General features: G+C 41.1%; 1 protein-coding gene across 6 annotated transcripts in view; it reads right to left on the bottom strand.

Moving 5' to 3' along the window:
• Window positions 1-18,765, bottom strand: part of PlexA (plexin A) — a 73,070-nt gene that overhangs the window by 12,162 nt on the left and 42,143 nt on the right. For all 6 annotated transcript variants that reach the window (XM_046627226.2, XM_046627225.2, XM_046627229.2 and 3 more), the window contains one exon: window positions 9,540-9,722. In XM_046627226.2, the coding sequence (XP_046483182.1) occupies window positions 9,540-9,722 (183 nt within the window). The remainder of the gene's footprint in view (window positions 1-9,539; window positions 9,723-18,765) is intronic.

Below are 18,765 nucleotides of genomic sequence, written 5' to 3'. Positions count from 1 at the left end.
GTCGCTTTGCCCGCAGGCGGTTTGCCTGTACGCATATCGTATGGACATGCTGTATGTGTACGTGTCATGTTTCATCGTCGATAATAATATGATATCAATCATGAGACAATTAATCGAAATACGTGCGAAGAATATCGCGATGTGCAAAGATCATCGGCAATAGTAGTCTACCTCATTGTCAGTCTTGCACGTCGTTGGTTCCGCATCGCAATTATCCAATCCTGCTTAACTTATCAGCTGTAAATGTTACGACGAGTTAGCGATCAAGGAATCCTTCCAAGGAACAGTTAAACCCGAAACAACAAAAGGAGAATGAGAACCAGCTAGAAACCGGATATGTATGTATTTCCCAGCAGGCTCTATGAACCGAGCAAATCGAGTAACCTATCATCAGCTATATCAGTACAGTGACTAACGTAGGTGCAATTATCTGCGAATTGAGTTAATTCGCGGTAGTATTCCGCGAAGTGCGAAATGTGGGAAAGCTTCCAAGTGTGCGTGTACAAGCACACTATCTATACCACCATGCTGTATGTACAGTGTCTCTAGTGGAATCCAAGGTGTATCGAGAAGTTCGTTTGAGCACACAGACATTAGTCGACGTCAGGCACAGTCAACAATCACCAGAAACAAATGACGCGTATTTTGTTCAAGGAGTCACGCAATATACTCGTATTGTAAAATGAGAATGGAATGAGCAGAAAAGAGTGAGACAAGAAGCAATCGTAATGCGCGGTATCCAACGATTTGCCTGGTGTGATAAATAAATCACACGTGGTCGTCTTTGAAAAACACCGCAACTTCCGTTGTTTTATAAAATTCTTCCTCAACTGACCGCTCTGATAAGCCAACAGTCCAAGACTCAGCAACGTAGCTTACGTCTAAGTACCCACAATGTAAAACCGCGGACAGATGCCAAAGGAGGAAAGTGCTCGAACGTTTTTCGGATGTAAATAGAATGAAAGGGGGGGAGGGAATAAAATACCCGGGAGAAAACCGCAATCAGTCGGTGACCGCAATCATCAGGCGCTAAACGGATTGTTAAACGAGTTAGCAGCAAACTGCTACCAAACTAAAGTAAACGAAAGCAAGTAACTCAAACCGTTATTGGGTAAAGAATTTCGTTCCTTGGTCTATTTGTTCCCCTCTCCCTTCACGTCTCGGCGACTCTCTTTCACTTAATTTATTTATTTGTTTTTTTTTCCTTCTTGTGTGTTTTTGAATACCGGTACACAGGACGTTACTACGACATCAAGAAAACTTTCTCAGGGGGTTAAAAAGGACCGAGAGAGTCGGGTTCTTTCCCAGGCCCTAGACAAACTCTATCTCCTAAATATATCCCTGGCGGTAAGGTATCTTGTTAACATATTACCGACCTCTCCCCACCTGGGCCCACCTTCTCCCACACATCTCTCAGCTATATTATACCAGCAGCTCCTGCAGATATTATTTACGGTCTTCCTTTTAATCTGCATATTTTAGAGGCCCTTGTGTTTACGTTTGAACAAAGATAAACCATTACACCTTATACGTATAATGAGCGTATACGTGTGGGCTGGAAGCTGCAAACTCCTGGGACATAGCCTCGACCGACAATGAGTCTGTCCTTTATGCTCTCAGTCAACTTTTTGTCTACACACGCATGCAGAGAGAGAGCGAGAGAGAGGCTTCACTCCATCTATCCTACATCGTGTGCTTCTATGCCCACCTTCTTCCGTCTGCATTATACTATAAACGCCGGTACGCTTCTCATCGTCGTCGTCGTCTTCTTCGTACGAGCATATGGACTATGGACGATGGACGATGAACGACGGAACGAGCCTTGGTACTTAGGAGAGATCGAGGTGAACACAAACCCGACCATCTCATACAGAAATCGGGACTTGTACGAAGTCACTTTCCTATATATGTTATAACGTATAACACATACAGACGGTGAATTCCATTCGTTCAATTTATCTCTTTCTTATATAATATGTGGACTATTATACATCCGTGAACCGCATATGCAGAGATGCATTCCTTTTATCTCTCGCGCATCATCGGGAGGTATTTTCATTGTGCACTCCCGGCAAAGAAAACCCGTTCGTTCGTGTAAAACCAACCGCTTCTTCCACGTCCTCATCTCACCTCATTACCGGTTTTTTCCCTTTCTTTCCAAGTGTCTTTATCATTCTTATTTTTTCACTTCCTAATCCAAACGTTACTCTGTTAATCATATGCGCGTCAAGAGTACTCAAAAGTGACATTCCAGTTGCTCTTAAGTTGCGCTTCTCCTCTTGTACCACACTATACCAACACTCTCGACAAACGAGAATTGACAAAAAGATAAAAAATTTCAACCCCACACAGACGGTTAATTCTAGTGAATATTTTCAGTAATTAAATGAACATCCATCCCAAGATAACTTAAATCTTGAAAGTCCATGCAGGAAACGCCGTGCCCCGCAAGACGGAAAATTTCATTTATATATCCGAGGTATAAAAACCTAAAATAACGCTTACACCAGACCCTGGGAAAAAACATGAGCAACAAACGACGGTGGAGAGCGTCATGGACCAAGTCAAATATTGACGTTCCATTTTTCCGTCTCCCGGACACCTAATTCGATGAAAAGGGTTAGAAATCGAGAGTGGTTTTCGGTGAGCTTGTAAGTGAGGGTGAGAGAAGGACCGTTGTCGACGGTGATCGTCTAGTACCTTATAGGTATACGTTGCACACAAATGCGCGTGTATGTGTATGTGTGAGAGAACGGGATGAGGAAGAGGAAGCGTAGGAGGAGTCGCGAATGTTTATCTAAGGGTCGAAATCGAGGAATTTCAAACGATAAGCGGTGATTCATTGTTCGGACTAGCTGAGCTTATACGTTGCGTCGTCACGAACATCGCACACGATTTCTCCATGGGTACAAGTTACAGAAATGGGGACGCTGCTTTAACGTCGTCGCTTGTTAGATTCGGACAACCTCAACGAAATCGCAACCGCGAGTTTAGGTTCAGGGTTTAGGGTTTAGGGTTAGATCATAATCTTCCGGTGAGCCAAGGCGATGTGGTTGGTACGAGTACGATAATCGGCGTGGGTACAACTCGGTGAGTGTTCTCGGCAACGCGACTCAACGCCACGAAGAGACAGAGACACGCTTCTTCTTCTCACCACCAAGACCATGGCGTCGTAGAAGCATTGGTAACACCCCGGTCTTACATAGAGGTCTCTGGGAACTCGCTCAAAATTTCAGTGACGGGTGTGCCCTCTTATTGAAGCACCGACCGTTTCGCCTGGCGATCACGAGTGTCGTTACTATCGAGGGATTCAGGCTGTGCGAGCGGGTTGGGGGTAAGAAATCAGAAAAACCGAAAATCAGAATGGCCAGAATTTCGAATTTAATAAACTCGAATATCAAATATGAGAGAACAGATACTATCAGAAATTTCAAGTCCCGAATGTTGCCCAATAAAAAGCTGCAGTTTACCTAAAATGTATTTAGTAGAGAGCTCTATTTGTCCGAACCCACTTACTTCAGGGAACGTTAATCCAAGAATTCAGAGATGCAGAATTTAATAATGAATAAAGTCAATATTCTAGAGAATGAATTTGTAGAAAGTTTCATATTCTCAAATGTATTCACAAATATTATAAAAATAAAAGTTAGAACTTCATCATCTAGAAACGGCGGAAAACAGATATCCAGAAATATAGAATGGTCATTATTCAGAATCGTACAATTCAGAAAGATCGGTATTCCGCAAGTAACCACATAGATGGCTTACCACCAGAATTTCACATTCCGAGTCTATCCAACTGATCTATTTTGAATTGTAAAATGTTTTATATACAGAATCAAGCAAATTCTTCACCCAATACTTAATAAAGAAGAACGAACGCAATGCAAATGGACAACTTTGAGTTGTTAAAGCTGTTGGGTTAGCCCTTTAGAGTGTGGCCAACGATGTGCCTGTTTTTATTTGCTGACTTGACTTTTGATTATCATAAACTTATATTTCGCGGCTTCTAATATCATATGAGTTATTGACTCTTGTGATATATTGCGATTCTTCATTCTGACGATTCTGATATACTGCAATTCTATATTCCGAATTTTCTATGAGATTACTACTCTCAGTTCTAACCGTTCTGATACTCCTTCGCATTTATGAATACGAATAGCTGAAAATTCTACTTCATGATCCATCTGAAAGTTATTTACTTGTGATTGCGAGCAATCGCATTTGCCTCATTCTGCGAATGGCCTTCCGGAATTTTCACCAGTTGTGTATTCTAAATTCTATAACTTCAAATTTCGATACTTTTATATTCTATTTCCATAATATCTGGCTTAACGAGGATTCACACACTTTGTTCTTTCGTGATTGTGACTTTTCGATATATCGATGTTCGGAATTCTGACAATTCTGATTTTGGGTTTTGCTGATTTTTTACACAGCACCCGTGCGAAAGAGATGGAAACAGGTTGTTGACCGTCCGTGGTTTTGAAATCTCTTTCCGTCTCTCTCACACAGCCTGAATCCCTCGATAGCAGCGACACTCGTGGTCACTATTCGAAACGGCCTGTGCTTAAATAAGAGGACAGAACCCCACCAGTAGAGTCTCCAGACATACAGAGGGCTGAACGCTTAAGAAATAGTATTTAATTCCGGTTGGGGCCGCTAGAGGCGGAGCGGTAGAGTAAGGTTGTTTGGGAAAGAGATAGAAACAGGTCCATCACCTCGTCTAACCGTATTATCGGTTCAAATGAGTTTGAATAAGATTTTGATGAAACAACCCAAAAGGATAAAGCATATTTAGATAGAATTTAGAGGTTGTGTTTGCGAACATTACCTTACGACAGTGCGAACTAGCGGCAGCGTCAAGAAACGAAAAATACAGCGTAAGCGTATTTCCCCCACCACGCAAATTTCGACGAGTTTCAAGACCTGTATATAAGACCGTGGGTAACACTGCCGGCTCGTCGTATTATGGACAACACTGTATCACGCCAAGTCCTCTTATTCCAACGATACTCGCCGCCGCCATCGGGCATGGTTGGAGTATACCCATGGAGCCTGTCTCCTCCTCACCTTTAACGGTACTCTGGCCCTACTCGACCGGCCCTCGACTCCTCGACTAGGCGACTAGGCATCCTGCAGGCTTGCCCCGCGTGTCCTGCACAGGACAATTAGGCACGCCGCTATACCGTCCGGCGATATTTTATGGTACGGTTTCTAGGTTCCGCAGGATACGTGCTGAGGAGCCTGAATCTGACCGCGCGAAAAAGAGACGATTTTCCGGGGTCAATACAGCTGCAACAACAGCGCTCGACGTGACTCGCGATTTGTCTGACAGTAAAAGTAAAGTCGAGTGTAGTTGTTCTTCTTCATTTGGAAAGAATAAAGGTGATAAGTGACTTGGCCTTAGTTTTACCTTATTCCTCGAAAATTCTTCCCACAACATACCGTGAAAATAATTCATGTCCCGATTAATTAACTCGTTTACATACACAATGCATGCGCAACGGTCAAGGATTAAGAAGAAAAAAATCATTTTTAACTGTATTCGTTTGTTACAGTTAACTATACGTATGCATGTAGAAGTTTGAACATGCGATGTCAAATCTCAGGTGTTAATTCTAGATAAACGATACGTCGAAGAAAATCTGTAATGAATCTTTGAAATATAAAAATTCGCATAACGCAATAAAACTAGTTGCAAAAAGTATATAAAGTGATTTGCTACGCCTTTTTCAAATAGGTACAGTAAGAAAAATATGAAGTTAATAACGCGTGTGCATGTATATGCATAAATATTTCATCACTTTTGGCATAAAGCTGGAACCCACAACGGTCGTGTGTTTTCTAAAAATGTAACAATGCATATTAAATAAGGACAACGCATCCTTGTGCCACGATGTAGAAAGCAGGATAGGTACGAAAAGAGTGAAACAACTGTGCAACTTGACGCTGCTATACTCGACGGACGAAATGAAAATATAATTCGCCTTACATCTGCTGCTACTGCTGCTGTGTATGTTATAAGGTACCGTGTCTCTTATGGCTTTCGAATTATTTATCGTACTTTTCCAAGGTATAACAGAGTTCCCGGGCCATATCCGATATCCACGTGCAAGCGTGTATACAATGTACATATAATAACAAGTGTACGGAAATAAGAATCGTTTCGATGTCACATTTACCACCCTCTACGCTTTCTTAAGAGGACTAGTGCGTTGAAAAATGATTTATATTTTCTTTCTTTTGTTTTCCGTTGTAGCTTTTTCGAAAGTGCCATCCTTGCGGCGTATTTTGGCGTTTCAATTATTGAAAAATACGAAAACTTACGGATTTGTCAGGCGAACGCGTCGATCGTTGCGTAATCCGCAAACTCGACTTTCTTCGAAATCTGGGAATTGGACAAAAAATCATAAAACAAAAGGAGATCGAAGAGAATGCTGCACGAGAAACATCGTATCACGGTGGAATGAGTATCGACAAGTCATCAAAAACTTTCAGAACGTTTTTCTCCAATTTGATTTTTATTTTGTTTTTTAGAATTTTTGCACGATTTCTCGAAAACTGACCTTCCGATCGATTTCAGCACGCGCGTCATTTTTGGACCGTACTCGGAAGTTGCCGGAAAAACTCTAGTGTCTTGATTATATATTGATTAACAAAGTTTGGAATTTTAATGAAAAATCGATGCTTCTACAAAAATGGTTGAATTTGCTCGATTTTTTTCTTCTTTCTCCAAGCAAGACCGGAAAAACTACAAGCCCTGGGAGCATTTCAGTGAAACTTGACTGAAATCGGTCCACTGGAACACTCAAGATATCGCTGCAAAACGAAGCATATGAAAAAACAATGACCTAACCTTTGACCCTACATCCGGTCAATGCTATCAACTTTACGTGATGAAAAAAAATTAGTTTCATACTATTCAAGCCATTAATAAACATTGTGCAAAGGGAATGTTTTTTTTACCCGCATCCATTTGCTCCCAATGAATTCCTGAAGAAAAAAGTGCATTCTCGGCTGTTTCGACGTTCTAAATCCCCTCAAAAACCACGAGTTTTCGGTGAATATTACCACTAAACGCCAACATCCAGGCAACCGGTGGTTATACGCATTGCATACGTGTAGGAATGCAGTGTGTGGTTTCGGTTGCCTATCTGCCGGCGTTAAGCGGCAAGTTTCACCGAAAACTCCGGGTACTGCGTACTCGTTACGATAACAAAGCCGTAGTTTGCAAAATCGGAAAGAAAGTAAGACAGAAAATAACATCCACGTGTGTATAATATAATAGTAGGCAGACTGTGCAGGCAATGGAGGTATACGAGCATAAAACCGAAACAAAAGTTAGCCGGGCATTAGGCTACGATCAATCATTTCTATATAGTAATCCCCGTGTGGGTCGGATCTGTGCGCAGGACAAGCCCGTCGACTTTTAACACCTTTTTGCCCCATAAACCTTATTTTATTTCTTATTTCCCACAGACGGTTTCTTCGTTTTTTTTTTTTTTTTTTCTTTTCTCTCCTTCTTCTTCTTTTTCTTTCGATACAGTTGTATACCTTACATCGTCAGCAGCACGCGCCTCGACAAACTCGCGTTTATGACACAATGTCGTGACGTTTTATTCGATCGTCATTGATTGATATTTCATTCTAATTATTAAATATTAAATTATTGAACGAAATGTAAAAAAAATTGGAAAAAAAAATGTGCAAACATTTTATTTCCTAATCGTCCGTTATATAGATAATAAAATTATTCATCCCCGTTAATTTATTTCACGCTGCGGGAGCTTAAATCCATTGTTGAAAATGATAATCCGATCAAAACTAATGTAAACAAAGCTGTTTGTACGCGTCGAGAAATAATATACGAATAGACCATGCGATAGTCGATGCACTTTGAATTCAACAACAACAACAGCAACAGCAACAGCAATGGCGACAGCAACAGCATCTGCATAGACTTTTGCAATCGGGTAGGGGATAGTTAAATGAGTTATTTACTACGGCAATACTCCTGCATCGAGTCGTCGACTGCTACAGTATGGCTGCCTGCCTACCGAATGGGCTCCAGTTCGATTCACGATTGAGTGAGTAAATATTCAATTAATGTAATTAATCGCTCGAGTGCTGTACCGAGGCTGAACGAACGACGGTACGAAAATGGTAGGGAGACTGTGGAAAATCTGGCGAATCGTCGTTACCCGAATGAAAAACCTATTTGTTCCCAGCTCGATGTGTAAACGTTGCTATACGTTTACCCTTTTTTTTTTCTCTCTCTCTCTCTCTCTCTGCGTTTCGCCTCTATAGAAACATTTTTCTCTGCTCTCTTCTCTCCTTTTTTTTATATATATTCTTTTTCTATTTTTCCTAAATTTTCCAATCTTCACGCGAAGCGAAAAACCTGGGATGGAAATTTTTTTTTCATCACATCTGATACCAACTCTTGGCTCAGCGTTTATAAATTCAATATTAAACCCTTTTTTTCTCTCCCTCTCTCTCTCTCTCTCTTTCTCTCTACTTATTATTCACTTTGCCATCTCATTCTCGTTTCAACAAATTTTTCCGAATGATATTTATTTTGTAGAAATGATATTATAACGTCTGAGGAAAATAAACTTAGACACGGGATGGATATTTTTTGTGAATATTGATCCCTCCTTCTCTCTCTCTCTCTCTCTCTAAGTTTAATCTGATTTTTATATTACTGTACAGACTTGATATCCATACTCGTGCAAGATCAAAGTAGGTACACTTTTTCCAAAGAAGCAGAAAAATTGTTAGCTCAATTGTTGCCCGCGTTCTCCGAAAAGATTATATTCGAATTTTCTGGAACTCGCGTTTCGACGGATTTTATATTTCATGTATACATGAATAAACCGCGGTTATACATATTCATATATGTATATATATATATATATATATATAAACATATGAATACAGGTAAGATAAGAAAGTACGCTTCTGCTTCTTCGTCCTCGGGCAAATATAGATCAATGTAGGTATTAGGTGGGCGTAACTTAGTCTAGGATAAAACCTCCGCGTATACGTAACTCTTATACGCATATAATAGGTATATCCGTCCATTCATGCGTCGAGGAAATCTGTATTTCATTTTCAATAACGGTACGTATCGTATATAAATATATTACGTACGTACTGACGCAGGTAATACGTCGTAGATATTACACGAGAATCGTTGGATGAAAAATTGATTGAAAATTTTTTTTTTTTTTTCAACGTCATACTACAGGTACAAACGAAAGCGGGGAGCTTAGGAAAAATTGTAAAGGAACTGAGAGTAAAATAAGATGGATGAAGAGATTAGATACATTATATGTATATATACACGGTATATTATTACTATAATGCCTGATAATAAGGTGTACGAGAAGTAGGAGATGATTGAAATTCAGTACTAGAAAAAGAAGCGAAATAAGAGTTGAAAAAAAAAAAAAAAAATAAATAAAGAGGGTCGAGGAGGGAGAAGAAGAAACTTTGGAAAGGAAAAAAAAAAAAAAAAAGGGACGACTCACTTTCTTGAGATGGCCGTCGCTCGTGCCGACAAAGACAACGGTGTAATCACCGGTCGATGTTGCAGCAACGGCAGTTAGATGCTCCTCGAAAGCGAGGACCGGTACAGCAATGATAGGATCCTGACCTCCTAGAGGCGTGTTGACATCGAGACCGCAAAAATCTTCGGCGATAGTCTGCAGCTTCTGTAACAAGAAGAGAAAAAAAATAAATAAATACATAACGTCACCAGCGGTATGGAAAACAATTTTTACAATTAAAGACTCGTGTAAAGTTTTAAATTCGATTGATTGGATCGTTACCAACAATCCCGGTATGCATGACACGCGTTGTGTTATGCGTTACAGATATGCAATGCGATCAATTACCACGCGGATAACAATCGGAGAAGCATCGGTTCGGTTTTCAATCGACTTTGTAACCAGACGCACGGTTGTTTGTTCTCCGTATGTGTGATGAACGCAAACAGAGTGTCAAGTTAGGGTGTCGGAAAGACTTTTGAGGGGTAGAGGGGGAGGAGAGTGATGATAATTCTTTTTTAGCTTTCGATTTACGGGGTGGGTATTCGTGTATAGTCGAGGCGAGGGAAGACAAACTGTTGGGGGGAGGATAGTTATTAATGCGTACGTGAATATACTGGACCTGAGTTTTATAACTGTGTATTATTGTACGCATGTGTGCACGCTATTTATACGTATAATAGAGATAGGTATGTGTCCACAAAGAGAGTGACAACCGCGACCGGCATAAGACAAATAGAACGAGGATCAATACGTAATTAAATGCAGAGATCAAAGGGCGGCCGTTTTCCAGTCAGTCTGCACTCGAAATTTAACCGTCACAGAGATGGGGGGAAAAAAAAACAATACAATAAAAATAAATGAATTAAAAATTAAAACCACAAATTTTTTCGACGAAACGACTCGGACATTTCCATATAATTTGAAACAGTTTGTGCGTGGTAATGAGGAATTTTTGCTGATACAGGATTTGCACAGTATTGTCCAATTTCCATTGAATAATAGTAATAATAATATCTCATCTTGTTCGTAAATGAATTTCACGCGAAATTATACACCTGATGTTATGAATGTTTGATAACGTGAGTGTACATTGAAACACAGTACCAGCATCAAACTTTTAATTTTGTAAGTTATTTTATTCCCGACTCAACGATGAAGTCAACTTTTTTTTTTACCTAAAAACCGGGACGAAAGTGGCATATTTTTTCCTAAAACGCATTTGAGGAAAATATCAGCCCGATTTAAAAGTCCCAATTTTCAAAATAAATATTTCGGCCAGATTTGAATCGGAAATAAAGTCCTTTACGTAACACAGGAATAAAAGTCGACTTTATTCCCTTGTTACATAATGTAATATTTTCGGTAATTTCGAGAGCTCGGGAAAAATTGATATCACATTTTTTTTTTATGATTTCTATTTTACCGAAACTCGATGTTTGGTAGGTATAGATTCGAAATTCATTAATTTGTACACTTTTGTTTTTTGCCCGGACTGTACACCGCATACGTCCTTCGAAATGTGTTCGAGATATGTCAGGGTGTGTACAAGCTTGAAAGCTACCGCAGCTCATTGATGAGGAGAAAAACCGATGGGCGTAGATATATATCGGTGTATAACCGTACAGGGCGGTAAATTCGGCAATAGTCGATACCACGGAGGATATATTATGTACATATTGATTTTGTCGTAAAACACAGAAGTAATAAAAGCGAAAGAGGAAAGTTGAAGTGAGTGGAAAAGAATTTAGGGTAAAGAAAATTATCAATACATGATCCTTGTGTCGTTGTTGCTCTACGACGATGAAAAGGAATCGCGGATTTTGCGAAAATTGTAATAGTGTGGTACACCAAAAGTATTAACGTTCAGTTTTTTTCTAAATACTATTAGCAGGTAATCCAGGTTTACAAAATTTAAACATCGCTTCTGACGGATGGATTAAAAAACCCGGAAAAAAACCTAGACAACTTATTATTGTATCACTTTCTTCAGCTAACGAGAAATGACTATAAGATGGGTGAATAATTAAATTGACGAGTAAAATTTATACATTAGAAATGAAAACAAGCGGCTTCGTTGCAAATTTTAGAAATCTGACCTTGGATTCGTTATCGGTAACGTAAAAGACCTCTGCCTATAACTAATTTCTAACAAAATCCGAATATTTTTAGATTTTTTTTCCACCATATTCGATTCGTTATTTTGTATTTTGTAAATCTGACCTCAGATTCGTGATGAGCCACCCAATAAACCTTCGGCAACCATTTTTCATCAAAATCCAAATATTTGTAGTCATTTTTTTTTTTTTTCTTTTTCAGCATATCGAATAGGCCAAATTTAAATTTTGCAAATCTGACCCTCGATTCGTGATCATCGATAGAAAAACTCTTACGATACCCGTTTTCATTCGCATCCATTCAAAGCATTCACAAGATATCATCATGTTCAGTTGATTTTTTGGAACAATGTTATTTACAGAATTCAAAAAGTACTGAACCGATCAAATGAAAAACTTAATGAATTTTAATTTTGGAATTACCGCTCTGATTGAAACTAAAATTATTGAAATATGGCAACACGGTCCTGAGATAATGATTGAGGGTGATTCTCCAAACTTCAAAATGTGTAGATCTAGCGAAAACTCAACTTTTCATTTTCAGGGTGATTACAGTAAATTCCTTTTTTTTCTCTGAAAACAGAGAAACGGGAAGTTAAAAAAAACAAACGAAGGATGGAATTGAAAGAGGCGAATGAACGTACACTTTCCAAGTGTTATCAAAACAGAGACCGCATCCTCAACGTGGGCGACGCACGTATTACAATCAACTATTCGTGATGTCGTTTATCGCATTCCAAGCATTCGACGAATGATTGTTAATATACACAGCAAACCCTCATTTATACGTATCGCGTTTGTAAGTTTTTCTAGTTTATAAGTTGAATTTTTTTTGTCCTGGCAATTTCTGCCAGAAAAACCATATGCGAAAATATTATCATTGCGAAGTTGGTAACGTTATCGTAACGATTCGTCCTGGGGAAAAACCGATATTTAGCGATTTTTAAACGATTCGAAATTCGTTGAACAGTGATAAAACAAAACATACTCATATTTTGCAATCTTGGTTCATTCAATGTCATTGTTAAAATAAGAAAATACTGACTATGTCCCCAATGTTTCGTTACGATAGCGTTACTAACTTCCAACCTCGTAAAATATTTCACTTGTACGTTTAGCGTTCATACGTTATTCGCACTTATACGCTACCAATTTCGACCCCCTAGCGCTGTTCTCTGTTCAGTTGTACGTTATTGCAGCGGAATTTTTAGTCACGAATTTCGATTTGATGTTCGTCTTTCCTACCGCTAGATGGTGTGAACGTTTCGATGTTTAGTTTACTTGTCTACCGCTAGATGGCGTTATTTGAAATACGTGCCTATTCCTGTCCCAAACACGTTCCGGCAAGTTCAGGTCAGCGCCTCACCTACAGGCGACGCGGTTAAATGCTGTGATTAATAATATTAGTCGATTTCGCTGAGGGTCAATGAAAATATATGACAAAATGATACCTCTAAGCCATTGAAAATCATAAATTTTTTATTTTCCAATTATGAAGGTTAGGAATATTCGAGCAATTCACTTTAACGTTATTCTCACTCATACGTCAGTATTGTCATACTCCTTGACAAACGTATAACTGAAGTTTCACTGTATGTGCAAAATTTGCAAGTCTTATTTCATATGCGTAGTCCTCTGAGCCTCGCCTCAACGACGAGGCAGCGCCTAATTATTATCTTAAATACAATCTAGCGCGGGTGATGATGAAGAGCTGTGGATCTAGCTCACTATAGTCGGACATAATGTGAGAATAAAGTTACGAGACAATGTGAACAAAGCGCTTTCACGTATGATTATATTGGCGACAGCAAAACAGGACGTGTATAATGTATATAGCAATGTTATCTGGAATTGAAAGGAAAAAGAACGAGGAAAAAAAACAAACAAAAAATTAAAAACATGAGGCGGGAGAGAAAAATCATTACTGATACGAGGAGAAGAAAGTTGGATAGGAAAATGCCGGATGTACGAAGTCTGATTGTGCAGGAACGATTAACGTTAGTCACGACCATATCAGCATGTACTACACCAAGTGCGAACAGTGCAGTGGTGATAAACGCCGATCTAAATTGAACTCGGCGATTTGTCTGTCTTCTTTTAAACCCAGTATTCGTCATCACGGCGAAGTGATAATACGGATGTCATAAATGCGTGCGGTGAAGCACAGAGGAGGTCAATGGACAGGATGGAAATCATGTTCCAGACCTTTGTTCTTCGACTTTTATCTCTCTCTCTCACTCTTTCTCTCTTTGCAGGATAAACGGCCGAAAAAATGATGAATAAGTAAGTTGGGGTTAGGCCAACGTCGGGGATAATGAAGAGCTTGAAAGTTGAATATAAGTCGTTGTTGTACCTTCGTCGTCTGCAATCTTGTCGCGCTGCAGGATAATGGGATAAAAATATAAGTAAAAAAATAGAGGAACGATAGAGAGATTTATCGGCGTGTTCTACACGTCGAGAGGTAAGCGGTACCAATTGGAACGCCATGGATGTGATCCGGTAATGAGTGAACAATAACTGTTGTGTGGACCGTAGGATTTACGGAAAGCTTCGCGGGGAGGATACAGTCACGCACGTGTGTTTGCTCTCGGAGAATACGGTGTGTGGGCTACGTGTATGAAATGGGCGCGGTTCTTACCCGGTCTACAATTTCGGATGAATGGATACGCGACGTTCCTGGGTTCAAGTCCATCGAGAAAAGAGAGAGAGGGAAGGAGAGGAGGAGGGAGGGGGATCCCCTTCCAGTTCCTCGGTCGAAGGGCGCCTGGATGAGAACCAGACACGATAACCATGCCGGATGGTAACGCAGGCCTCGACCAGTCCACGCGATACATACAAGTGACTGTAGGCCTGCTGCTCACAAGCTCGAATGTACTTGAGAACGGAATGCGCGAGCAGTGACCCACTGTTTGGATTTCAACTCTCGTGTTCCCCTCCGTAAAGAGAGAAAGAGTAGAGTCCAATGAATTTTTTTTAGATAATTCAGACTCATTGCGGACGAAAAAGGTGAGGATAACTTTCTGGACGAGCATGGAATGGAGATTGTTTATAGTTACATGGGTTATATGATCTTGAGATTGGACCGTAGGAAGACCAGCCCATCGGCGGAACTTCAACTTCCACGTTTCGTGGATCTTATGAATGAAATGACAGAACAGTGGATGCCTCTTGGAATGGAATAGACGATGTCCAATTTGAATTTTGACGATCATTTTCATCCAGCAACGTAGTCGGAACCAATTCGCAGTCCACATACCGTTTGAATTTCAGCATGTGTATTCCGTCCTGGACGTAAAGGAGTCAGGTCTGCACGTTGAAAACGGAACGGAACGATAACCGGACAATCAGTCGTTGAGCTTTTTGACGATCATTTTTAACGTCGTCCAAGGAGGAGAAGGACGAGGCCCGTTGGGATCCCTATAGCCGTATTACTACCCGGTAGTATCGATTATCGAAATTGGTATTGAAAGGGATTAGAGTCGCTCCTCCAAGATGGCGGACCGGATGATCCCCGGGGTCTGGGCTGCGCTGCGAACCTACGAACTCCGAAATGAGATATTCGAATCCGAGAGGAGTATTGTTCGGAACGTCGACTGGTACTGGGAGCCAGTACCTAGTTGCAGGTAATGATGGGCTCCACGGTTATCAGCAGGGCAACCGAAAATCGAAAATCGTGAATTTTAATTGGCCGTCTTGTTAGCAGGGGAAAAGTCGAACGAGTAGGATTGAGAGGATAAAGTTCTTAACCTCATCGAATGATATACCTCGAGTGGTGTAACGTGAAAGGTTCGATTGCAATACCACGCCATTAATTCCTCCTTTGGGATTTCAGTCATTATCTTCATTCCTATATGACGTGTACCACCTAGTTTGTGATCATTCGTCCCTTAGAGTTCTCAAAATAATAATAATAATAATAATAATAATAACAACAGAGACCGTCATCAAAGTTGTTACGAGTATTTAAGCGGACTGGAATTTCTTACCGCATTAAACACACATACATACGTTATCGTCTTCCTCTAGGGGGATATATTTTCAGTGAACTATGCGTACAACAACCAACCCAGAGTTTGAAAACTATTTAGAGCATCAGGTGATATATGTGCGTTATCGGCGTTTCGCGGGTGGGTCTCGTAAAATTTTAAGGTTCCTTTTCGAGCCTCTCTCCCCCCTCCCTTACACCGGATCATATATAGCCAGGCTCCCATATTTCTCTCCCTGCAGTTTCGAATCTCCTCCTGGTTGCTCTCGCGTATATATGTATATAGGATCATCCAGAGCGATACGCGAAACGTTTGTCAAAGTCTCCGGTAGTCGTTGAATTCTAAACCCTCCTCCGCGGCGTATCCTCCTCAACCAGGATACTCTAGTTGACGTGATTCGTCCAAGTCCTGAGATCCAATCTATTACCTTTTTCCGGTACTTTGTACCCTCTCTCTCCTTTCCCCTTCGGTAGATTTCCTTTTGGCTTATCTTACTTCGAGGCTTTGGTTATAAGGTCTTTCGAGGCGACTCCCCCACGCGCTTTTCCACCTCGCGAGCTTGCTCGTCGTTTTCTCCCACCGTCTTTCCCCCCCTTTCACGCAAGTAAAAGCTCGTAATATATTCTTTTAATCAGTAAGCTTGATTCGAATAGCGCATATATAGCCAAATATCTCGCCGCCTCCGGAAACACACCCTAATTTACAGTTGGTATATAAATTCTCATTCCGGAGAAACGGAAATTTACGATCTTATTATTATTTGAAATTGAGTATCAAGTATACGTATACAATACGCAACAAAACGAATTTATACACCGTTCTATCAACTTTGTTATTCCAAGCAATTCATTAATATGTATATAGCACATATATATATATATACCTGTATACCAAACGATCTGTTCATCACCTATTTATCGACTTGTAAAAACTAGATGTGCAATATCGACAACTGAGTGAATTCAGCTGTTAAGAAAGCGTGAAGCAGTAGTGAAAAACCATTTCCGTTACAATTATTTTTACCTAATAGGAAATGCACGGCGTTGTCACAAGTTGTCGCAATGTTCCAGATGAAGAATCGCCATAAAAAATTCATCGCGCGACACTTTGACAAAAGAGAAAAAAAAAGAAAGAAAGAAGGAAAGAAACAATGAAAGAAGTAAAGAGTAAATGTATAAAAGAAAGTACGTGTTGAATATTCTAATTCGAAAATCGAGCACATATATTATATAGGATAGTAGAAAATATCATCAGCGAGCAAACAGAGAATCAGGGAGAGATGTTTATGATACTCTGGAGGAATTTGCTTCCATTTTAAACTGTTCCTAATTCCCGGAGAAAGCAAGCAGCTCACTCACTCAAAACTGAGGGGGTGACGATAGGACGGCAGAATACCCATCGTGGCATTATTATACTCTCTATCCCGGAAAGTATATAAACTCCGACGACTAAGCATCAAGAATGAAAAAGTATATTTGGCATGGAATAATGCCAGAAGAAATAATCGATGTATACGTAAATAGAAAAGTGAAGGAAAAATAAAGAGGGAAAAGAGAGAGAAAAAAAAACAACAACCCCAGAGAAACGGCTAATTTTAGCAACCGGTATGTTGCAGTTACTGCTTTTAAAATGAAGGAAATTGGAGCTGATCTCGCGTTGACGACGAGAAGCATATCACAGGTTGAAAAAATTCATTAATTTCATATCTGCCCCTCAAGCCCCGAGTCACGGGGGCAGAGTATTTCCTAATGTCGGTGCGGAATAACCGTTTTTGCATTAAACCCAGCCAATGATAATTACGGGCCTTTGGTGGGAAACAAAGGATGAACTGCCCAGGTGGGGTATAATTTTTGGTGAATCTGGGGTGTCTGTCCTCGACCCGAAAGTGGCCGGTTAGAGGGCCAGGAGCGCTGTTCCAGGGTCCATTGCGAAATAGTTTTACGAGTATGGAGTAAAGGCACAGGCCGAAAGGGGGCTGACGGATCTCTCTCTCTCGCTCTCTCTCTCATCCCTCCTGGGCCACAGGCGTAACTCGGTGGAGTATGACGGGGGTGTGCCTCTCTTTCGAGGAGCGTTGGCGGCGGCAACCGGCCGAGTCCCGCGCTTGCCTCGCTCAACAACCCACTATTGATTTGCGCCAGGGCGCAGGCCGAGATCCTGTGCTCTCAGTTAGTGGTGGTGACGGCGATGGTGGTGGTGTTGGTGGTATTGGTAGGTCTGTGAGGGGTGTGTAGCACAGGGTTTAGAGAAAGGAAGAGAGAGAGAAGCAACGTTGCCAATGGGGGGCGAGAGAGAGAGAGAGAGAGAGAGAGAGAGAGAGAGAGAGAGGAGCGGCTAAGCCATGGCCCGGTACACGACTACAACAACATGATTCCGCACACCGTCGTCTGCTTACCACCCTCCTCTACCGGTGGCGGCGAAGGGCGAGGGCAGGGTACGAGAGCCACGAGGCTCGAACTTAGTAGGGGAAGGTTAACTGCGCCCTGACAACCCCTCGTCGCCGCTTCCCCACGACGGTACGTACAACCGTTGCCAAACGTGATCCCGAAACTACTGACTGAAATAACAAGTCAGGGGTATGGGGGATGGGGAATAGAGGAGTGAGGTGGGGGGCTCCTGGCAGGTACATCAAATTACAGATAGACAGACTCCGGACCCGTTGACCTTACACGCGACCCTCCGGTTTGGGAGCAGGGATTAATACTCGTCGATGGTACTCGGGAGAAAGAAGGGGAGCCCCCGAACCTCCACTCCGTCGAAAAATTGTTCATCCGATCATTTTTTATACCGGTAGAGAACTAAGGGGGAAGGGGACATAAACCTACCATGAGAACGAGGAATTGGCGGTTTGGTTTGGTTTGGTTTGGGGTTGGGTCTTCTTTTTCTTCTTCTTCTTCTTCTTCTTCTTGCTTGGTTGTCTAGCTGCCATGTCTCCTCGGAGGACGGTAGGACGAGTTTTAAATTGACGTCCTGTTGCTCGGCGACAAGCACGAGAAGAAGAAGAAGAAGAAGAAGAAGGAGAAGGAGGCGACTGGCTTGGTTGTGGAGAGAGCGGGAGTACGTTGCGAAAAAAGATTGAGGAAAGCGTGAAGCGAACGGAGAAAG

Source organism: Neodiprion pinetum, chromosome 5 (assembly GCF_021155775.2).
Source record: "Neodiprion pinetum isolate iyNeoPine1 chromosome 5, iyNeoPine1.2, whole genome shotgun sequence".
In the NCBI taxonomy this organism is placed as follows: domain Eukaryota; kingdom Metazoa; phylum Arthropoda; class Insecta; order Hymenoptera; family Diprionidae; genus Neodiprion; species Neodiprion pinetum.
This window is presented reverse-complemented; position numbering and strand designations above follow the sequence as displayed.